At 47.7% G+C, this 23,257-nt stretch overlaps 1 protein-coding gene across 46 annotated transcripts in view; it reads left to right on the top strand.

The window, feature by feature from the left end:
- Positions 1-23,257, top strand: part of rims2a (regulating synaptic membrane exocytosis 2a) — a 110,064-nt gene that overhangs the window by 59,269 nt on the left and 27,538 nt on the right. For 5 of the 46 annotated variants that reach the window (XM_078095451.1, XM_078095450.1, XM_078095474.1 and 2 more), the window contains 18 exons: positions 1,543-1,754; positions 2,995-3,114; positions 4,147-4,246; positions 4,328-4,451; positions 5,178-5,224; positions 5,366-5,478; positions 6,233-6,280; positions 8,433-8,563; positions 8,954-9,146; positions 9,457-9,610; positions 9,894-9,920; positions 11,250-11,318; positions 13,491-13,629; positions 13,880-13,981; positions 15,767-15,883; positions 18,389-18,574; positions 19,963-20,069; positions 20,335-20,367. In XM_078095451.1, the coding sequence (XP_077951577.1) occupies positions 1,543-1,754; positions 2,995-3,114; positions 4,147-4,246; positions 4,328-4,451; positions 5,178-5,224; positions 5,366-5,478; positions 6,233-6,280; positions 8,433-8,563; positions 8,954-9,146; positions 9,457-9,610; positions 9,894-9,920; positions 11,250-11,318; positions 13,491-13,629; positions 13,880-13,981; positions 15,767-15,883; positions 18,389-18,574; positions 19,963-20,069; positions 20,335-20,367 (2,022 nt within the window). Of the gene's footprint in view, positions 1-1,262; positions 1,331-1,542; positions 1,755-2,994; positions 3,115-4,146; positions 4,247-4,327; positions 4,452-5,177; positions 5,225-5,365; positions 5,479-6,232; positions 6,281-8,432; positions 8,564-8,953; positions 9,147-9,456; positions 9,611-9,893; positions 9,921-11,249; positions 11,319-13,490; positions 13,630-13,879; positions 13,982-15,109; positions 15,176-15,766; positions 15,884-18,388; positions 18,575-19,962; positions 20,070-20,334; positions 20,368-23,257 lie in introns of all 46 variants that reach the window. The other 41 variants (XM_078095476.1, XM_078095475.1, XM_078095472.1 and 38 more) reach the window with 28 other exon arrangements.

The raw sequence follows: 23,257 nt of genomic DNA on the forward strand, positions 1-23,257 counted from the left end.
TTTAAACCTGAAACGTTAAGTCCTCTTTACCACACTATTTTCTATTGTTTACGGCTTTCTGATTTATTTGTGTAAGTGAGTTGATATGTGTCTCATAGGATGTCTGCGCCTCTTGGTCTGTTGCTCCTAAGAGTCTAACCACCATCGGTTCTTCTCCAACCCTCCTGCTGCATTAATGAGAACATAAAGAAAATGTCCCAGGAACCTCGGCCCGTGTAAAACCATTACAGCCACTCGCCCGGCCGGCGTGTTTCCTGAGGCCTAAGTCCGCTGGTGCCACCACAGAAGTAGCAAACATCTTTAAAAGCTCTCCCCGGTGCACTTCGGATTGAGGTCAGCTGAGGCTGTGCGGCACTGCGATCTGAATCCCCAGTTAAACACATTAGATATTTCCCCCCCCCCCTAACAGATGCAGCAAAGATTGTTCTCTAGGAAAGAAGATGACACGAGGAGCTCGAGATGTCGCAGTAAAGTGAGGAACAGACAGACAAATGCTTCCCTCTGGTTGCGTTGATGCTACACACACACCTGCAGCTTTAGAGCAATGCAGGGGACGTTACACAACGCCGACACGGCTGGATGACACGCTAGTCTGATCTCCACGCGTCTCCTCTTCGGGTCAATTAAGTGAGTAGCGGATGACAAGACCGTATCCACGCAGCATTATTTTTCCTTCCAAAATGATTTTCCCTGTACGCATTGTGAAGCGTGGCAGCACGTCTCCTAATGAATCGAGCTAAAATGCACTAAAAATAGTCAAAAGTTGTGAAATTCAAATTTGACACCTACTATTGTCGGAGAATGTGACCTCTGGTCCTGCCTGCGTGGAGTCAGCATCTTCACAAGGGAGGGCATGTCGGGTTTAATCAAAGCCGCTGAGACGAGGAGAAGAATGAGGAACTGGTGGTCATGAATGTCCCGTGTGTCTGCAGGCTTGTGTCCGTCCCTCACCTGGTCAAATCGTTATCGCTCCTCTGTGTGTTTCTACCTGAGCTGCATCTCTCTTTCTCCACAGGAATCTCAGGCACACGGTGACCAGCGTCTGAGTTTGAGCAGTATGTGAGAATGTGTGTGTGTGTGTGTGTGTGTAACAGTGTGTGTGTCTGCGGAGACGAACAGTTGTCTTGTTTAATACTCTACGTCCGTCTGGCTGTTACGGCCTATTGTTGTCTCCGTCGTGTCCTCACTGGTCCCTCTCGCTGTCCTCTCTCGTGTATGTGCGCCCGCCCCCTCACTCCCCCCCCCCCCCCTCCACTTTACAGGTGATTTGGACGGCCATTGGTGGGACCATGCGTCTTGGCAAAGCAGCGAGGCCTCCCTAATGTCTTTGGTGAGACATGTGGAGTCCTGCCTGGACCCTCCCTCCCTCCCGTCCCCTTAACCCCATCTCTCTCTCCCTGTCTCTGTTTCTCTCCTTCCTCCCCCCCCAGCCCTCCCTCCCTTCTCCCAGAGTCTCTTGTCATTCCATGTTTCCTTTGTTTTATTTACACCTTTGCATGTTGTTTTTCTGTTTTTTCTTTCTGTTTTATCCCACACCTGTAGGGGACAGTCAAAGGGGAAAAAGAAAAACTATTGAGCAGACATATATGTCCGAGCCGACACACACCTTATCTGAGAGGCAAAAGAAAATGGTGCGCTTTGGGGGACACTCATTTGAAGAGGACTTGGCATGGTGCGAACCGCAGGTTAAAGACTCGGGAGTTGATACGTGCAGTAGCACTACCCTAAACGAGGAGCATAGCCATAGTGAGAAGGTACTGAGACATCTAGCCTGCTGTTTGTTATTATTATTTATGACCTACCCATCCAGTCTTTGTTTGCTCTTTGTCACTCAGTGTACGTAGGTGAGATGTTTGTTTCGGGGATTTAATTTGACGTTGTACAAATTGATTTCTCTTGCGATTGTGTTCCTCTTTTGTTCTGTTTTCTTTCTTTTTTTCGGTTACTATTGGCTCCACTTTGCTCGGTGTTGCCGAAAGAAAGTCTCTTTTGGGGGGGGGGGGGGGGGGGGGTGGGGCACCCTCTTTGCTTGCTACTTGCACTTGCTGTTTTGTTCCCCAAGCAGAAACAACACACCTCACAGTAGTTGTTGAGAAAAGAGCATTGACACACAACCTCTCTGTTTTGTCATGGCACACAGGAATGTGGGTCTCTCCTAGTTGCATGCTGGTTCTCCTCCGTTTGTTGTGTGCGTGCTCTGCAGCGGTCCTGTGCAGTGCAGCGGGAACACCTTTTGCTCAGGCCCCTCCCTCTCACTCTGCTGCCCCACCCCCACAGCACCCGGTGCAGACAGAACCCACCCCCTCGCCCGGCCTTCCACTCACTTCTGTAGCAAGAACCCAAATGACTGCACAAGCACACAAAATAGGGAAGACTGGATTTGTTTTGCACAACAACACCAAAAAAAAAGAAAATAAATGAAAACACATGTTTTTCTTTTTTCCCTTTCCACTGCGCGTCTGTGACCTCACCCTACTTGTGTCTTATGGCGTTATTCTGTGCGGTGGATGTTTCATCTTTTTCATCATAGATGACCTCCCCCCTCCCTCCCTCCCTCCCCCTTCTCGACGTCTGCTTTCCCCTCACTACTCCACTGGATGGTGGTTGTGTGTTTGCGTGTGCTGGTTTGAGGGGGAGTGTCGGGCTGCTTGCTTTACTCTGCATGGGGCGCTGCATGAAACAACCCCCCCCCCCTCCCCTCCTCACACCGGCGGTTCCCACAAGCTCCTCATCAACAGTTTACTCCACAATTAGCTCACGAGTGTATTACTCCAAAACTTTATGAATTTCAATAATTCAGCATGTTGCTAAACAAACAAAAAGCAATGAACAGCTTGATGATGCAACGGTTTGTGTGAACCCCCTGAGTGAATAAACACTTCCTCTGATCCCCCCCCCCTTTTTCGCTGTCACCATTTGTCTGCTCTGGTCTGAAGTGATCCGATTCGGGGGGCCGAGTTGTTTAACAGTGGGTGTGTTGCTCTGACCTTGTAGCACCCGGTGACGTGGCAGCCGTCCAAAGATGGGGATCGCCTCATAGGGCGAATTTTACTCAACAAGCGCATGAAGGACGGGAGCGTTCCTCGTGACTCCGGAGCTCTGCTCGGTCTGAAGGTGAGCTCGTAATCACTGTGTGCGCGTGTGTGTGTGTGTGTGTGTACACACAGCGAGCGATTCACGCCGTCGCCGCGTGGGCTTCAGGAGCTCACGTGTCAAAATGTAAAGCTGCAGCACGTATGACACAAAACAAGACGGTGATAGACCTCAGCCGACCCCACCCAGGACGTCTGGGTAAAGGTGATACACCAGGTGACGCTCCCGATGGATTTCAATCAATGGACTTTCTGAACTCACTCACACTGAATTACTTTAATGAGGTGAATTCAGCTACTCAGTGTTCCCAAACAACTAAAACCTCATTTGCCCTGCACATTGCAGCCTTTATGTTTTAAATAGTCCCCTGGGCGGTTACATCCCAGCTTGTCACGTGCATTTTTAACTGGGCTTATGGCTTCACGTGATTTAAACCCAGTTATTATTCACTGTGCTGGGGAAAACCTAAAATAAAGCTGAGCAGCCGCAGTCCAGAGGAGCTTGCCTGAACATGAAGAATCATTACTGATAGAGCGATGCTTATGTCTGCTCAGCAGCAGCCAGCCAACTCACCGTCCACCAGTCAGCCTCGCCCACTCCGTCCATCTCCCCCTCCTCCTCCTCCTCCTCTGCGAGCCTCCGTCTCTGGCTGCCGCCCGGTTACATAAAGCCATTTCATTTAGCAGACTTCCCTAAGCTCCTTTGTATGTTGGCATTCAGCTGCCATTAGGAGGGATTTTTATTTGTATGATGCCCATGTAAGCCGAGGCGAGCGCGGTACGGCAGCTCAGCACGGTACAGGGCGCCTCTGGCCCACAGGCCGGCACCTGTCACACAACCACAGAGGAGTGTGTCCCTGGGGAGGCACTTTCACCACTGGCCCTCCCCTTAATGCTTTTATTGAGGATTCATACCTTCCAGGCAACAGCTAAAGTCACGACATCACCGGGAGACGTTGCAGTGATGTCCTGTTGAGTTAGCATGTTAGCAGCTATAACGACACCAACACACGTGTATCTCAGTGCTAACTCTGTCCCTTCTCTGCTTCTGCAGGTGGTGGGAGGCAAGATGACAGAATCTGGTAGACTTTGTGCATTTATCACTAAAGTGAGGAAAGGAAGTCTAGCAGACACCGTTGGACACCTCAGACCAGGTATAAAAACAAAAACACACACACTTATAGAAACTACAATAGGTTTGGAGGAGCATAACGATGTTTCCGTGTTTTTTGCAGGTGACCAGGTTCTGGAGTGGAATGGGAAGCTTTTACAAGGAGCCACATTTAAAGAAGTTTACAATATCATTCTAGAATCCAAGCCTGAGCCGCAGGTGGAGCTGGTGGTCTCACGGCCGATAGGGTGAGAGCTCCCCGACTGCACACTGCACGCTCCTCAGCAGGCGGGGGGTGGGAATTATAGCCGATTAAAGGCCGGGGCATTGGAGGACGGGGACTGCCGTGTTGGGACAAGGAATTTGTGTTACTTCTTGTGCTTTTTTTTATCTTAATTAATAACAAGCAATGAGGAATCTGTCTACGTGCCTCTAACCACTTAGAATACTGGGATAACCTCCAGGTCCTTGAGACAGTGGAGAAGAAGTTAAATAATATATTTCTGCCAAGTAGCTGAACATTAAACCGATTAGAATATTAGTTTTCTGTCGGCATGCTTATTCAGGCCGCATCACTGCCTGCGTCATTCTGAATGACATTAAATTGAGTAATCCCTAATATGTAGGTTGGCATTGGATGAATCTACGTGGAATATAGGTTTCGCCGTCTCGTTTATTCAAACCGCGTTCCTCTCTCCATCCGGCTCTGTCGGCTGCGGACTCGTACGCGGCGGCACAACGCCGCCCGGCGACGTCCCGTTTGTTTTTCAAAGAAATAACAAACAGCCGCAGGTCCTCGAGTTGCCCGCACCTGACCTGCTTTGTGTTGCCGAGGGAGCTGCTGGGTGAATGAAGACTAATGCGGTGCTTACGGTCATTAGTGCGAGGGTGCAGGCAGCATTAGCTCAAATTGATCCTTTCCATCCCCTCCCTCTCTTTTGCCTCACACAATCTCTCTCTCTCTCTCTTTTCAGAGATATTCCGAGGATACCAGACAGCACACATGCACAACTGGAATCAAGTAGGTCTTTTCAAAGAATCTGTACTATACCCCCACCCCCCTCCCACCCCTCATCTTCTGGTTTTGCTCCCTCAATGGTCCTAAAAACTACAAACAGCATCCCTACAGAATGATCTGACTGCGTCTCCGTCCCGCCTTCAGGTTCGAGTTCTTTTGAGTCTCAGAAGATGGATCGCCCGTCCATCTCCGTCACGTCCCCCATGAGTCCCAGCATGCTGAGGGACGCCCCCCAGTACCTGTCAGGACAGCTCTCAGTAAGCGACCTCAGCACGACCATTTGTGAAATCCTCTACATTTTGGAATGTACTTGTAATATAATGTGAGTTTGAATCCTGGATGAAACCGCTGGGCGAACAGCTTCTCTCAACAGGCCCTTCACCAACGCTGCACCGGGTTGTAGATCAGGTTACTGTGTGTGTTGTCCATTAGTGTAAAAACCCTCCTGGGGTAAATTGGGTAAAGGGCTGCAATAAAGCAAAAGATAAAGGGTCCAACAGGGAAAACGGTTTAGCATCTAGGTAACACCTCCAGAACATCGAGGTCTGACGAAATAGTTTGATTCCAGTTACTGTAATGGAGTGTAGAATAACGTGACTGACGCAGTACCGTTAACACTGCTCCAACCAGTTTAAAACGAGCACTGAATTTTGCCCAGATGTTCCAACTAATCCAACTGATTAGTGAAACTGTCCAGTGAATTAACCTTGTTAGATGAGCACTGCCTGTTAGTGGCTCTCTGTGGTTTATTTGGAGTTTTTTGTTTCAAACACAACAAGGATTTTAAGGTCGCCGTGACGCACTGCGTGGAGCCGAGGATGAACGGTCCAGAGCAGCAGAAGAGATCGGGGGCCATTGATGGTTACATGCAGATGAGCCCATTGGCCTGAAACTACAGACGTCTGTTGTTGATGCTGTTTAGACTGTATTGTAACTGTTTTGTGGGAGGTTTTTATTGTTTTTTCTTTTTCTGTTCTTTTTTTTTTTTGCTGTTTAATTTTGCTTATCCAGAGCCAAAGCCTTAGTAGAAGAACAACGCCTTTTTCCCCTAGGGTCCAGGTAATGGGCCCCGTCTGAAGGGCACTATTTGGTCTTTGCTCATTGACTGTCGACTGGCTGACTTTCTGTTGGAAAAATGCATTCACGGGGAAATGGCAGCTTCAAGTTTCCTCTTACTGCAGTGCATTGTGTCATTCTCTTCAGTTTGATTTCTTGGTATCCCCGTTACGATGAGAGTCACTATCTCATTTTAACCCTTCACCTCATTCCTCCTAGGTTCTGCATGCTGGACTAATCCTCACAGGTTTAAAGAGACACTCTTTCATTGCCTGATTTGACGCCAGTAATTGACCACGACCTCGTGTCACACATTTCTGTATCCGTGGCAATGCAGGAGGGTGTCTCCCTGAACTGTCTCAGGACAAAGGACGTGTTGCTTCCTGTTTTACTCATCTTCAGGAGTAGTTTTGATCAGCAGCTTGTAATGGATGAGGCTGCAGTTTCAATGGGAAAGTAAAACAAACAAACAAAATATCCCGTCCAGATGACAGTCCAAGCAAATTGTACCTCGCAAACAACAAATGCTTTGAAGGTTGGGCCTCGCTCTTTAATAGTCATCTTCAACATCACTGAGAGGCCTCTCTTGGTTAGTAATACGCAGTATATTCACTGTGTGTGAATCTGTAATCGTGGTTCACCAGCATTAAGGTTACCCCTCCTACTTTGACCCGGTCACAATATGTTGTTTAACTTGACAGTACAAGAAGCATGAGAGCAGATTGGATGGAAGAATATTGTTATTATGCATAGAAAATGCAGGTTGGGTTTTTCAAATTGAATGAGGAGTCAAAAGAGTCAGAGAGTTTTTTTAATCTGTTATCAGCTTTTATGTTTCAGTTCATTCATTATTAGATGGACTCATTGTAAAGCCACAGTTTAAATATTTGAGTTATTTACTATAAACCAAATGTGTTGTTACTCGTACTATCACAATGGTTCCACAGATGCATGCTTAGTATCTGGTGTTTTGGTGGGCCACAAGTTTTGAGATTACTTGGTACAATTTGTTTTTGCATACACGACTTGTTTTGAATGCTCTTCTTTCGCGTTGCTGCACGTATAGCTGGCAGTTATTTTTGAAATGGCACAGACCCTTTCCATGATCATATTTTCAGAGAAGTATGGACAGAAGCTTAGAAGTTTTATTTCTCATTCCATGTACTTTCTGTGAGGCCTACGTTGGAGTTTTTTCTTCTTCTAAGTGTTTTCTTTTGGCCGTCCATACTTCCCTTTTAGTGTGAACTGTCTTCAACTTCTCTCGCAACAGCATGATTGATTTCTCCATATGAATGGCCATCAAACGTCTTAGAGAACATTATTAGAGCCAGCATCATCACTAGTAGACGGTATCATTTCAACAGAGCACACTGTTAACTTCAGAGGCTCTTGCCTGAAGCATTTCACTTCAATTCACTTCAGTGCAAATTGCATTTGGGTCAAATGCATTCACTTCCATTTATTCATCCCTCCAAGGGGAGTTTTTAATGACTAACATAAACACATTGATTTTACAACACCGATAGTAATGAAAAAAAAACTCCACAGACAAAAACACATATTTTCATCAGAGGGCAAGGCGCTAAAATATCATAGATACATTTTTAGCATCATCATACCATATTAACGTTGATATTGCTTATCAGCACTTAAAGGAATAGTTGAGTTTTTTTGAAAAGTGGTTGTAGGAGCTACTTTACACGGGGATCTGCAAGGCCCCAGTCTGGAGCACCAGAACGGGAGCAAAGCAGTTTTTACACTCCTGAAAGAAAGATCCATCTAGCTCCCTGTGAGCAGTACACCGCCTACAGTAGCTTATGGAAATAACTCATACAACCCCACTTCAAATAATCTGGACTGCCTTATTAAACTCTGATCAATTGTGCCGCCAAGCATGTGGCCTGAAATCATTTTAGCCGTTAGACATATTCCCCCTCTTCCCTTAAGGCTAAATACAGGAGAAGACTCTGTGCTGTAGTCGAAAAAAACCTGGCCGGAATGATCTAGTTCCCAATAAAAGACGCCAATGTTCCTGTAGTAGCTCTACTTCTAATTGGATGCCGTTGTCTTCTCCCGCATTAGTCCCTCTGTGTGTTTCTGTTCCCGCTGTCCCGGCTCGGCCCCTCAGCGGACTGTCTCTGCTCTGCCCCTGCAGGTCAAACTGTGGTACGACAAAGTAGGCCATCAGCTAATTGTCACCATCCTGGGCGCCAAAGACCTGCCAGCCAGGGAAGACGGCAGGCCCAGGAACCCTTACGTCAAAATCTACTTCCTCCCCGATAGAAGGTAAGAGCAGAAACAGTTACCATTCTGCCTACTCGTTTAATATCACTTCATTCTGTTCAGGGAGTAATCGAACATTTATGGGTCCATAAAGCTGAGTTGTTGTGTGTCTGAGAAAATGGATCTTTGTGTTCTTGTGGTCTTTGCCTGTGATGTCACACAGTCATGTTTCAGTGTTGTTTAACCTGTTAGCGTCAGATTAGCCTGTAGGGATGTAAGCGGATGTTTCCCACTTCTTTGCTGGCCATTCAGTGCAGTTTTGCTTCTGGTCAAGCAGTTCCTTCCATCTCATTGCCATCATCAGCATGCCTCGGTGATGCGCTCTGTGCTGTGTCGTGTTATTGACCTGTTGTATTCGTGGCTCTCCCCTATCATGGTTGTAAATAAAAACAGTTTGAATTATTGTTCCTCCAGTGACAAAAGCAAGAGGAGAACAAAAACGGTAAAGAAATCCTTAGAGCCCAAATGGAACCAGACCTTTATGTATTCGCCGGTGCACCGGCGGGAGTTTCGGGAGCGCATGCTGGAGATCACATTGTGGGACCAAGCCAGGGTGAGGGAAGAGGAGAGCGAATTCCTGGGAGAGGTAAGAAAAGCAGACATCACCCATCACGGACGCTCACTGACAGCATCTCAGCTAATCCCCTCCAATGGGGTCAAGCCCTCGATAAAGCTCTTACGTGGCTGTGGGGGTCCGGCCCCTGTCGAACACGGACCTTGAGCTGTGGTGTTTTCATTTACTGTGTTAAACCGTAAAGTAAAAAGGGGGAAGGCATTGTTTTGGATCGTCACTGACTATTAAGGGATGGAGGGGAAACAAAAAAAAATCTGCTAGTTTGCGATCGTTTGCAGTGAAGACATTTTTGACCGTGGACCGTTTTCTTTTCCCCCGTCAGATCCTCATTGAGCTTGAGACGGCTCTCCTGGACGACGAGCCACACTGGTACAAGCTACAGACCCACGACGTGTCCTCCATCCCCCTCCCACGTGCCTCCCCGAACACACAGCGCAGGCAGCTCCACGGAGAGAGTCCCACGCGGCGGCTCCAGAGTGCGTTTCACACACTTTATCCGTTATGAAATAACTTCATTCAAACCAAGAGTTTTCTACAGTAGTACATTATACACCTAGGGAGGAAAGTGTTGGTATAAATGATCCTCCACACACAATTCCCTGACGATGGAGCTCTTCGTATAGATCCTGTATACTAGTTGAGGCTCACACACACTAAACTTCTGCCCCGCCTGGTTTTCTGTTTCTGCTGACTTTAGTCGTTGCAGTTATTGTGTTTATCGTGCATGTCACATCACCCTCACTGCTTCTGCTTTTACAGGCTCAGGCTCACATTCATACAACTCAGGTAATGCTGGCCGAGCATCTCAGTGTTCTCCTGTCCCCTGCAAAGATGCATCCTTGTGCCCTGATTCTCTGACCCCAGTCCATTCCTCCATGAAGGCCGCATGTCTCTGCTGCCCCACATGGAGTTTAATGGGGGGGGGGGGTGGGGGGAGCTGGCGTACGTTCGTATACCGCTTGGCGCGGGGCAGCCGACACATGCACGCTGCAGGGATACAAAGGTTAAGCAGGCAGTGGTCTCCCCCTCTCTGTGTGCTCTCCTATGAACTACCTCACCATCCCAACCTGCAACCCGGACACCTTATCCTGCAAAACGTCAAGTGCTAAAACCCCGGGCGACATCGTGCCGTGATTTTGACCACTTGCCTTTCCTCTGTAATGCAACTTTAGTTTGTTCTAGTCGTTACCAGAGAGCCGACTCATTCTTCTTTGCTTTCTCCAATGTTTTCTCGATCATGGTCATTGGATGGTGTCCTTGGAACGGTGGTGGATTATTAAGTTATAAAGAAAACGAATGAAAGGATGGTTATTAATAATGAATTGTTACTACATTTGTTTAGTTGGCGTCGTATTTTCTCTCAACAATCCCTGTTTGTCTCTCATTGTTGCTTCAGCCGGCTGGACTGTAGTCCGCGTCACGCAGCACCGCCTCCCCGTGCTGCTCCTACTACACACTTTAGGCTCACTCGCCCACCCCCCCCCTCCCCCCTCCGCCCTCCCCCCTCCTACCAGGATGATTTTCTGGCCATTTGTGTAAGTGTGAGGTGAAAGAGCTGACAGCTGTAAAAAGTCTGCAGCCGACTGAGATGAGAGGTTCGGAGCGGCGCTGCCAGAGTGCAGCACTTGTCATGTCTGATAGAGCACACTGGTCCGCTTGATTTAAGTTGACTGAACGGTGTGTGTGTGTGTGTGTGTGTGTGTGTGTGTGTGTGTGTGTTGGGGGCCTTCGGGGAGGGGTTCATACTTTAAAGAGAGGGGACAGGGAAGGACTATGAGGCTTCTGGAGAAGATGAAGAAGAAGCTGTAATGCAGCATCACCTTCACATGCAAATGATGAGTGATTGAATGTATCGCCTCAAAGAGCCTCGGACCAGATGAAGACAGATCTGCTGTTATTTTCGTTGTGAAATGCGGCGTTATTTGTTACAGCTGATGCATAATTTGACATGAATCATCCAAATCGCTCTCCTGGAGGACTGTTTGCTGTAGTTGTGGGGTATGACGGCGGGACGCGTCTTAGGGAGACAATAGAAAAACATGGAAGAATAGATGAAAGGGAATGAAAATGTCCCTTGTATTTTCCAATGTCTCTCTCTATGTCTTTATCTCGAAGGATCCCAGAGGATAAGTGACAGTGAGATCTCAGACTACGATTGTGAAGATGGTGTTGGGGTAATAACAGGTAATATATATATATATATATTTATGTTAACTCGTGAGTGGCTGGGAAAGAAATCTGGGAAGCAGAAGGAACCGGTCTGAAGCAAAGGGACAACCGAGTCTCCCATGTTTATTGGGCTGCTTCACCTGGACATCTTAAACATTTATGCTTCATTTTAACCTCACCACCCACACGCCACCACCCCTCAAATCGCTCCTTGGCCTGAAGAGCTTCCGCTGCTGTTATATATCACATTAGCAGTGTGAAATGCTGCAGCACGCCGAGGGAGAGCTGAGATCCTGTCAGCTGCGGCTGTGCTGAGCTCGCCCCCGCCTCACATCCCAGGACAAAACGCACTTCAAGCTGGCCCACGCGCGACACCGACCCGTAAACCACGCTGAAAGACGCAGCAAAACCCTGGAAAAACATACAGACGTGTCTTTTGTTTTCTAATTCGAAAGACAATTAGTCAGTAGGCTCTTTGTTATCCTCTGTAAATTGAAACCATCCCTGTTTTTTTCTCTCTTTTATTCCGCTTGGAGACCTCAGAAACTGTCCCGACCTTATTGGCTGGAAAGCTGTTGATTTATCCTGTGGCGATAGTTCACATAAGCAGAGGCACGGCCCCCGAGACGAAGAGAAGGGAGAAGCCAATACATTCGGTTGCCGTGGCGAAGGCCGGCCCCTCGCTGATGATGCTGTCTGTCGTTGAAGGAAATCCCCAATTCAATGACGCCTCTTTAACATTCTCATCAGCCCCTCACAGCCTCCCCACGGCAGGCGGTCGCCCTCACTTCATTTACAGGCAAGGGCATCGGCCTTTGTTCAGCTCCGATCGCACCGTCCTCTCTACACAGTCTTTGCGTTAATAAAGGGACAATTCAGCCCAAAAATAAACAGTTTTTGCCAATCTATTTGGCAAAAACTTTCGCGGTTCCTGCTTTCTCTCCTATATAACAAAACGAAATGGCACTCAGCTTGTGGCGCCACAAGAACTACATTTGAAGAACCTCAACAGCAGCACCTCTTTCCAGGGATCATGACGTGGTTACTCCACATAAACCACACCTTGTTTGGGGCAGTGTTACCAAACTGCTCTCACCCACCCAACTCAAACGTCACTCCTGTTGTTGCACTCTTTTGATGCACTTGGAGTTTCAGAAGTGAAAAGTCACGTGATAACATTTTGTGCGGTACGATTGGATTTGCTTTGACCCTCAGGCCCGTCCCTGCTGTCCTCCTGCTCCGATGCGCCCGCTCCTCTAGTTCCACCCTGCTAATCCTCAGTAACGGTTCTCCTCTTTAGATGAGCTTAACAGACAGTGTGCTCATGCGTCAGGCCGCATCTCAAGAGGAAGAATAGATCAGCACGCTGCCTGATTAATCTGCTGCTCCAGTGTGTCGTTGTTTCCCTTTCAAATCGAATTGGCATCATGATTAAGAACACGTGTATTGTTTTCTTCTCCTTTTTAACTTTTATTTATTAAAATCTGAAGAGCAAATAATCAGACGTGATGAGAATTGGATTTGAATCTGCTTGCACTCAGGACAGGTTACTCAGTTTGAATATTTGAGTCATTCTGTGTGGTCAACTCTTTCATCATATTCAAACTCTAGTGAAGGTCAACATAACATGAATTCAAATTTTTCCCACCTTTCCTTCTTTAACAACGTTTGATTCAGGGTTTTCCATAACTCATTTCGATGTGCTACACACTCTGTTGAATATCAATCAAGTTTAATAGTGCTAAGCATTGACCTTAACCATGGCTGCAAGCCACGTCTGATTATCGGTTAATGAACTCTTTCAAGTTCAATAGACCGATCCGCCTCGCCGAGAAGAATTCATTATAATGTTTCAGGGTTTTTTAAGGCTTTTTTCATGTTTAATGCACAATGTTAACACAGCAGGTGAATTATTCCACCTTTATTGAAACTTAGACCTTGTTTTCTAGAATATAGAGACTCAGCATAAAGACAAATGAAAAGCTGTGCCTCTGCAGATTAATGTTTTAGTGCACGTTCTATGAAGTTTGGCCCCTTTTCCTTGTTATTAATGGCTGTGGTTAAACTGGATCTGCACTGGATTTATAATCAAATGCAGGAGATTCAAACCACTGCAATGCTTGGTCACATTATGAGTATTATGACACCAACACCCTCTTAATCTTCATCCCTCCTATGTCTTCGCAGACTACCGGCCAAATGGCAGAGACTTCCAGAGCTCCACGCTGTCCGTCCCCGAGCAGGTCATGTCGTCTAACCACTGCTCTCGGTCGGCCGATATCAACCGGGCACGGTCGCGCTCTCCCAGCGTTCCCCCACCCTCAAGGTAAATACTGGGCTTGAATTCGGGGCGGATGTATTTAACACCCTGCTGAAACACGTATAGCCTTAACTGCCTTTAAGGGATCCACAGGGACTCTACCTGATGAGATTACTCTGAATGTCTCACATAAACATGAGGCGATATGCCCCGCCCCCATGCCCCCACTGCCCCCCACCCCACCTTGGCCAGTAGAGGTCAGTGTGTGACGTGTAGACTACATGAGGGCGTGATCCGGTCCACTTCTGTCACACAGCAGAAGTCTGGATCAAGCCTTTGACCTTAGGCCTTCTCAGTACAGCTCCTCCGCTAGAGTGGACCACCACAGTGTGTCCGAAGATAACTACTCACCTGACAGGTACACACACACACACGTGCGCGCTCCAGCTTACACCTGAGTGTGCGGTGGATGCATGCACATGCATGGAGCCGATGCTGTCGAGCACAAGTGGGGGGCTGTTGAGCAGACATGCAAGGGGGTGTCCTAATGCACGCATACGCTTCATGCACGCCGCCGCTGGCCTTAAGCTCTCTTGGAACTGATGTTGTGTGTAGGTAGCGACATTCTCCGTTCCTCGGAACTAGTTTATCATAATGCTTTTAAATCCAAAGCAGAAGCAATAATTAAAAAGGAAACATTCCATTGCTAGAAATGCTGCATACAGCATGCATCATTTGTATCTCTCTATCTGCATGGAACAGGTGGTTAAGGGGAAGTGGCCGGTTATCCCCCATCAGCAGTTATTTTCTGTGAGGGTTGGAAAATGTTGTCCAATCACAGCCTTGGCAGTGCCGGGCCGCAGCTACTTTACCTCGTCCAATTAGGTTTATTTGATACTGCTGAGGCTCGGCCTAAATCAGTGTCAGACGCAGAAAAGGCACTTATCTAAATTGTCTGGGACAGTGCTCACTTGAGTATATTTCAGCTGCTTTAATTAACAGCGCCCAGTTATTTATTGGAAAACCGTTTAAATGAGTCACAGGGAATTTGGAAATGTACCAGAACATTTAGGAAATAAAACCCTGTCTTTCTGCCTGTATGTACCTACTTTTTGTAACGTTGTGTGTGTATAAGAAGAAATCTTCTGACATGTGCCGTGGTCTTCAGCTCTTTTAATCACACAGTAGAAGTGAGAGCGGCTTTAGCTGCTCTTCCCTCCGTGAAAGCTGCCGGTGCGCACTTTCATCTGTCAGTGGGGTAAAGCGGAGGAAGACTTCCTCCCAGCATCTCTCACCGTCCTCGGCTGTTTTTTCCCCTCCTCCAAACTGTAACATCAACCTTTCCTATGAGCTCCCTCACTCTCTTTACCTCGTTATTTCTTTGAGAAATCTCTCTCTCCCTCCCTTACCTCACCTCTTCATCTGTGTGCCTATGATTCTGTGTCTCTCTCCTCCTCCTCCTCCTCCTCCGCCTCCTCCGCCGCGTCTTCCTCGACGCCATCTCAGATCCATCTCTGTCTTCTCTCCTCCCTCCATGTGGTCGCAGCCATTTTCTCACCCTACCTCGAACCAGACATACTCAGCCTAATGAAGACCCCCAAAGCGACCGCAGGTAGACTTTTACCTGAGCATGCACGAAGCCCCCGTCTCAACCCCTTTCTTTTCTTTGAGGCAGTCTTTCATTTGGGTGTGGAACACGATGACACAACAGCATGTTTTCAGTCACTGTCAATGCACAACACATGTTTTGGATGAAGTGGATGCTCCATTTTATCTGCCGATAGTCAGTGACATCATGTGTTGAGTATATATACTGTATACTTCAGCAAAACACATACATTCTGTACAGCACATGAGGGAATGAGTAGCCGTCCAGCTGGTATCAGCATTGCTTATTCTCTCTTTTCATCACCTCAGTCATTCTCATGTAAACATTCCTCTTGTTTTGTTCCAAACATTTGCTGTGTGACACCAAAAGAGTGACTACGGCAATTCTGAGGGTCGATTAGTGTTTGTTAGTTGTGAAGTTTTGTCCAGCAGAGGTGGTTTCTCCCTCAAGGCGTGTTTTCAGTATGTGATGGTTAAACAAACGGCGCGCTCCGAGTATCCTTCCCTTGCAGGTTATTTTGTTTTTCATCTTGCTTCCCCCTTTTGCTGGAGAAATAAATAAAATGCTGACCACTTGTTGATATTTTTCCGCCAGCCGCAACCATCGCATGTACCCAATCTGCCGAGAGGAAGCAGTCAGGTTACTGCGTTCCACTAGGATGGCCCGCGCCTATTCTGAGGGCGCCTACTCCTCCGACTATGACTACGAGAGGTATTGACATGCACTGCCGCTGCTCCCGTGCATACGCCATCCTGTGGTCCCCTGAAGTTGTCCCTTCGTCCGTCTTTAATTTTTTCCGTGATGACAGAAAATGATATCCTGTCTCGATATCGGCTTTTTGCTAAAAGCGTCATCACAGCTCTGAAGCTGTGGTTGTGTAGCGGTAACACACAACTGCCTCCGTATGCGGAGGCCTCAGAGCTATTTGTGTGGCTGACGCCAGCCTCATGTCTCCTGGTTGTTGGGTCAGCAGCTGGCCAGCACCACCTGACTGTGTATCCGTGGATGTCCTTGTTTATGTACCCATGTACATTATACCAACAGCAGTATGTTGCTCATTGGTGTGTGTGTGTGGATTTTAGTGTTGTCCTTCATTGCTGTTGACAGCTGTGTATCGCTCACCTGTGCAATGGCGTCTCTCGTGCATTGCTCTGGGCTGCACAGCAGTTTTGTAGATTCCGTGTTTCGCCCTTGTGGCGTCTGGTGTCTGGCCTGAATGGGCTGCCAGGCCATTCCAAGCAACCATAGAAAGGCCCGCTGACCCCCATCCATCAATCCCCCAGGACCCACGCCAGCGTCCTGATGCACCAATAAAAACAAAGACCCCCCCCCCGAGAAACGCTGTAAATGACTCCACTCCTGATGTTTGCGCCATTTCTCTCCTCCGGGAGGAAAAAAAGTGATGAGTCCTCTGGACGAAGCGCGAGAGCCTCACTGACTTTGTTGAAGTGTGACAAAGTTTCCCGGAGCCTCGACTTCGGGCTGAGCGCAAGGCCCAGGTAGCCGTTAACGAGAGCCCTCCGTCTTCCCCTCTCTTTTGGTCCGAGCGGACAGAGAGAGGCAAGTCGCCATTACATAGGTGTTATCCACTGAGGAGTAGACGAGCTTTCCCTCCTCTCTTCACACAGATTCTGTTTGTTCCTGTTTGTTCCTGGCAGAGTAAAAACAGCACTTAGAACTGAAAGGAAATGAGGGCAGGTTAAAGAAACAGAAGGCGGAGGAGAGCATCAGTAGAGCCTTTTGCCAAGTGTCTTATTTGGGCTTATTTCCCTCCAGAACATTGGAAGATGTGGTGCATGCTTCTGTTTAAGTGCTTCGCCCCAGAGTCCATCTAGAGTGGGACAAAATCGGCAGCGTCCCTGCAAACTAAGAGCAGCTTCTCCAAATCGACAGACTAACGCTTCGGGCTCGGTTTGAATCCAGTAAGAACGTGGTCTGTTGTGTCTACATCCATCAAATTACACCTAATAAGAAGTTCATTTGCTACAGACATAACCTTCATATTACCCATAAATCCTTGGCCGTGACAACCTCACCATGTGAAGCCACTAATCATGTTGACCATCACTGTGAACGGCTGCAGATGAAGAGTGTTAAAGGCGACTGAAGGTCGACTGATGGGCCTTTGTTTTGCTATTGGAGACAAAAAGGACGTCTCTACTGGACATTTGTTCATGCTGCAAAAGGCTACAGACACTATAAGACTACGACATACAGACTATGATAAGATTGACTTTTAAATAAAGGTCAAATGATTCAAATTACAGAGTGTCCTTCAAATTCTAAGAAAAATGAACATTCCAAAAAAGCTTTTGTTGTCTGTTTGCCTTTTTAGTAGCAGCTCCCAGCTGTTAGTATCTTTAGAACAGCAACGTGTCTCCTGCACTTTAGAATAAGAAAGGTGAAATACTTTATATTGTTTGTTTTATTAGACATAAAGAATGTGAATGCAACTGTCCACCAATTTAACTTGACAGCACTTGTATGTTGTCACCGACAATGCGCATGCTTTAACCCTCTCTATGCTCGTGACAACGTATGTCCAAATGCTAGTGTTTCCTTCACTTTCGTTATATGTGCAATTGTATGAAAATGTTTTTATCTTCATGTTTGTCTGCTAAGTGAAATGCGTTCCATGTAAACTATCGATTCATTCTCCTAGTTGGGAAACTCACCTGCTTCTTTCCTCTAGCGCGTCGGATCAACACGGTTTTGCCTCATTGTGCCAAAAATACTTGGTGGTACAGTGGATGTGTATATATTTCAGGAAATAACACAAGTTACAAGCCAGACGCAATGTACAGTAAAGATGCACTTCACTTTTCCCTCACATGTCACTTTGCCACAAACAGAGCACCAATGAACACACACTCACCCCGTGGGGACGGCAGATGGTCCCTGCCACCAACCCGAGGGCCTCACCCCTTATTCACCACACGACCCAGAGGTCACAAAATGGAACCATCACGCATACACGAAGTTCACTCTGATACATTCCAGTGCCAAGTTGATTCTCAGACAATTTCCAATTGGGCCGCATGATATAGAAAATGGTCAGCAATGTAAAGTCTGGGGTTGAAACGTGCTAAAGAACAGGTATGTTACTGAGTCACATGCACTCTGGACGAGTTCCATGCGGTCCTCTCTGCCAGCATATTGTCCCTGCCCTGCTCGGGCCCCACTGAGTGCCTGCCTATCTCTCAATAACCTCTGTAGGAACCACGGAGCCATGGATAGACACGAGTATCACAGCAGGTCCCGCTCTGCAGACCAGCGGCCCTCTATAGAGCGGCCCACGTCCCGCTCGCGCTCCACTGAACGCCCCCACGACTCTTCGCTCATGAGGTCCATGCCGTCTCTGCCATCTGGGAGGTCCGCCCCCCCCTCACCTGCCTTGACGAGGTGTGACCCAGATCAGAGACTAAACCATCTAAGCACAGGAGCAGACGTGGAGTTTCAGCCGCTCAATCATTTCCCATGAGGCCGGGCTACTCTGGAGGGAGACATCATTCAAACATTCGCTCAAAACATCGATAAGGGGGACAAATCACAGTAACGTTATCAGGACGAAGCACAGAGAACTCATTAAAGCTACTAGAATGCTGCTAACTGGGAATATGCAAGAAAGACATAGACAGAGATGTTAACGAGGTTAGTTAGTAAGGCTAGCTTCAAGGTTAGCTACCTAGCTTAGCCTAAATATTAGGCTATTTACAAAGGCTTTATGTTAGCCCGATGTTTTGCTCATCATAGTAACAAAGACATCGAAATAATGAGTAACTGTTGTTACTACTCTCGCAACAAAGTAGAACTCAGCTACTTTGTGAGAATCTCTTTTCTTTTAAGCCAACCAGCAGGATTATTCCTGCCCCCCCAGAGCAGCTCTACCTCTGCTAAATGTTTGCAGCGCCAGCATCTCAAACCAGTTCAGGCCCCGTCCCGTGAGCTCCGAACCCACCTGACTAACTCACAGAACGAACCCCAACCCAACCCCCCATCCGCCCACCCTCCCTCCCTGTACCCTGCTTCCCCAGCTCACCTCACCCCACCGCCATGACTGCCCACACACCACCCACTTTCTGTTCTGTCCCCAAAGGCACCGGTGCTGCGTTTGCTTCACCCATGTTCTGAGCACGACACCCCCGGGCCGACACCGCGGGGGGGGGCGTGCTGACGTTTTATTTTGGAACACACTGCTCATACGCTTGCGTGAGTATAGCAGTGATGGGCCGGCGTTTTTACTTTGACTCCATCACTAACATCAATTGATGCCGTTTATCCTGTGATGGCATTTCTGTTTCCTTTTCTTCTTTTGTTTTGAGTTGAAGCCTTTTGGGGACGGTCTGAACGCATGGTTGCACGGGTCTGCCGTTCCTGCATTGAACTCTTCTCTCCTTGCAGCCTGATGAGTCGACTGCCCATGCGGTTCACACCTGCCATCTTTTTTTATTGCAGCTCAGTTCCGTACAGTGGACGCGTCCCTCCACTCCCATGCCATGTGCCAAACTTCATTGCTTTGTTTAATAGTTTGAAATCTTAACTGGATGCTTTACATTTTGCGATAGAGAACTCTTTACGCAAATTAAATGTAGCTTCAGTCACTGATTATCTCCAATTGAGCCTGAAAGCAAAAATGTGACCTTACAATAAATTATTTAACTGGGGTCTGTCTGCCGTCATTGTACATAGCTTTAATTTTTTATGTTTTAACTTTCCCTTTTTTTTTTCTTGTGATGTGGCCAGGCCCAATTTGTGTCTCACCGCATTGTCTGCCACTTTTTGTCATGTAGGGCGCATCCTCGTAGTGGATCAGTCCAGACCAGTCCCACCAGTACACCAGCGTCCAATAGACGAGGACGGCAACTCCCACAGCTTCCACCCACGGGAAAAGACAGAAGTAAGTCACCTTGGTTCTTTTCTCTTTGTATTCAGGACCGGGAACATATTACAGCGTTTGTGAGGAGGCGGGACAAAACGATGAGCCTCATGATGACATTGTTTTTATATGTCGGCCCAACTGACTGGGGGCTGAGAAGTAGCTCTGTTATCAGCTATAGATCAAACCTTATAGGCGGGTTGTTTTTACACCTTTCATTGGTTTTTGCTTTTGCCTTACATACCGTATCTTCTCTACTCGGTTCCCTTTTCAAATTCTCTCTCAGAAGATGGAGACCAAGGAACAGAGCCTAGTGAAGGTCTGTACCTGAATGTGCGGGTTTGGTCTCTCAGACTGGGCGTGCAGGTTTTCAAGCTGCACCTCACCCTGAAGGCCCAAACCGGGTCTGCAATGGGGGGCGTCTGGGTCCGCTGGAGGCTACTCGCCGCTCCTTGAACGCCTCCCTCCGTTGCAGCTGTGTTTGACGTACGGTTTGGATATCATGTTCCGTTGTGTTGTGCTTACCTGCAGGCCTGTCTGGATTACCACACAGGTGAACCAGTGAGCTACACTCTAAACATAGTTTTGTATTTGTCCTGGAGCCATTGATTAGCTTCAACTATTTAGAATGCTGAGATACGTCGCTAAAGACATTGATGCCGTATCAACCAAACCACTCGATGCTTACAAAGTCTAATTTATTTAAAACTGTCATGTGCTGCAGCGACTTGTGACGAGTGCGGCTCTCTTAGCTTTGCAGTGATTGGATGGGAATGACTGAGTAAAGAGAGATAGAGGGGGAGAACGCTCCAGCAGTTGTGGAGGACTTGTCATAGCACCCGCAGAACTCTTCCATCATTGTCAAAGTCCAGGAGGGCTTTCCCTGTCTTCTGTACAGCGGCCAACAAGCCCGTCTCCCTCCCATCTCCCTCTCTCTCTCGTATTTCCTATCCTCTGTATCTGTGCCATCTCATTATTTTTTTATCACTCAGAAGCTCTGTCAGGACCTCCCCGTCGCTCCTTTGTGTTGCCTTTTCCTCTTTATTCCTGCCGCAATCTTTCGCAATTTTTCCCCTTTTTCTCGTCTTGTCAGACCGCTTATCCTCCCTCACATCTCTCTCGTCGTGTCCTTCCTTCCCCCATCTCTCTCCCTCTCAGACGTACCTCGCAGGAAAGTGGCATTATGTGGGCAGTGGGGGGAGGTATTGATCTGACCTTGTGCTGCAGCTCCCACAGAGCCATATGGCACTCAACTTATGTAACACAAACGTCTGCGTGCATGTGTGTGTGTCTGGTTTGTGTGCAGCGTTTTGTGGACGGGATCGAGTTGTGGACTGTTGGTAAACCTGCCGTTGTTCCCTCTTGCTGCTGTGCTTCCAACCACAGTCGTACTCAACACTTGCACGTACCTAACTATTTTGTTATCTGATCATTTGTGGCAACTCCTAAGAAGGTGTGCGAGTGTGTGTTTAATTACACAAACAGCCTCTAAACCCAATTTCGAACCAACCTGTTTTTCTCCTTTTTCTTGAAATTATAATTTTTTTCCTTAAAACATAAAAAATAATAATCCCACACTTGCTCATAATGGATGTATTAAGTACGGCGGGAGAGTACATTCGTACGTTACATTCATCCACCGGCTGGAATGAATGGGCAGACTTTTGGCACAAACTGAGTTCCCCACGGTTTGCACTTCCTACTCTCCCATCTGTTTACGTGCCCTGCTTCTGTCCTTTGCCTGCGCTGTGCGATTACTCAGCACCGCCGTGGCGCTTGTGCTGGCCGGCCCGGTGGAAACAGCGTAGCGTTACTCAAGAAGCCACGTTGTGTCGCCGGGCGTGAGTGGATGCGTGTCCCTGTGTGTGTTTGAGCACATGCAGAAACGTGGATGCGACCCGCGAGTGTCTATGTGTGTGTGTGTGTGGAGGGGGGGGTTCAGAGACCCATCGTTTCACCAGCCTCCATCTGTCTCTCTCTACCAGCAGCAGACTGTGAGGAAAAAAACCCCGGCCCCCCGATCAATGGGAGGAAAGGCAAGTAGCCAGAGTAGTGTGATGGCGTGAGTTTGCTGTGTGGGCTTTGTTCGCTCAACACGAGTTCTTGACGCGTGACCTTCGCTCGCTGCTGTGATCCTCGTTGCTTCTTTGCTCTTGGTGGTTCTTCTTTCCCATTAGCCCTCCAGAATCTTCACCTGTGGTCTGTTGTATAGACTGTGTTCAGTTTGTGAGGAGCTGATTTGAAGTGATTGCATGTAAGAGTTGTGTTAGTGTGCACAGAGGGCTGTCGTTGGGATCCCTGCTGGTTCGTCCCTCTCTGGCTGCAGGACGGCCCAAATCCGCCGTCTACTTTAACACAAACAAATCCTGCTCAGCTCCACTTCACAGAGAACCCGCTCTCCACTGTATCATCCATTGTGAAATCACAAGTGATTTCAATTAGACATGGATTATTGAACACGTTTACGCACTCTGGGCAGTCGCACATAACTCCTTGAAATTTTCCGGCAGAAATTAAAGTAGATTATTCCCTCCCAACTCATAACAATTCATTTTGCTTTCAGTCTGTGCACTTTGCCGTAGAAGTACTGCAGAGTGATCTCCTATTTAGACCATCACGCGCTGCTACGTCTGTTGGCCAGCAGATGGAGCAAAGTGCATTATCTTTGATAAGGAGCTGTCCATGAATTCAGTGCTGAAGGGGCAAAGAGGTCTTTCTCCTTCTGTCTAATCGTCCCACTGGCCTCTCTTATCCCTGTCGACAATATGTGTAACCTTCTCTTACCAGGTTTGTGCAGGATACAAAAGGTTCTCTTAAGTCCCTAATAGCTTTGACGTCCAAACAGTCTGTGTGTGTGTGTGTGCGCGCGTGTAAATCTGTGCTGTATGTGTGTTTGCGTGTCTCGCTGTAGAGGTAACATGGGAGGACCAGCAGCGAGGGCTCAATGGCTCTTTGTCTGACGGAGGGACACAACCAAACTCCTCCCTCGCTGGCGCAGGTTGGTTGGTCTGGATGTGGAATTCTGACACTTTCACTTTGAAAGAGTATTCAGACCATGAGTCCATGAACGATAAAACACAGAGTGGCCACTGCAAACTAGATCTGCTTATTTGTGGGGTTCTGTGTCCACTGGGCGTGCTGCTTTCATAATAATGAATAATTGTAAGACATGAGGTCGCAGTGACAGATGATACAAACATTGTAGACCA

This window comes from Gasterosteus aculeatus, chromosome 20, assembly GCF_964276395.1.
Source record: "Gasterosteus aculeatus chromosome 20, fGasAcu3.hap1.1, whole genome shotgun sequence".
In the NCBI taxonomy this organism is placed as follows: domain Eukaryota; kingdom Metazoa; phylum Chordata; class Actinopteri; order Perciformes; family Gasterosteidae; genus Gasterosteus; species Gasterosteus aculeatus.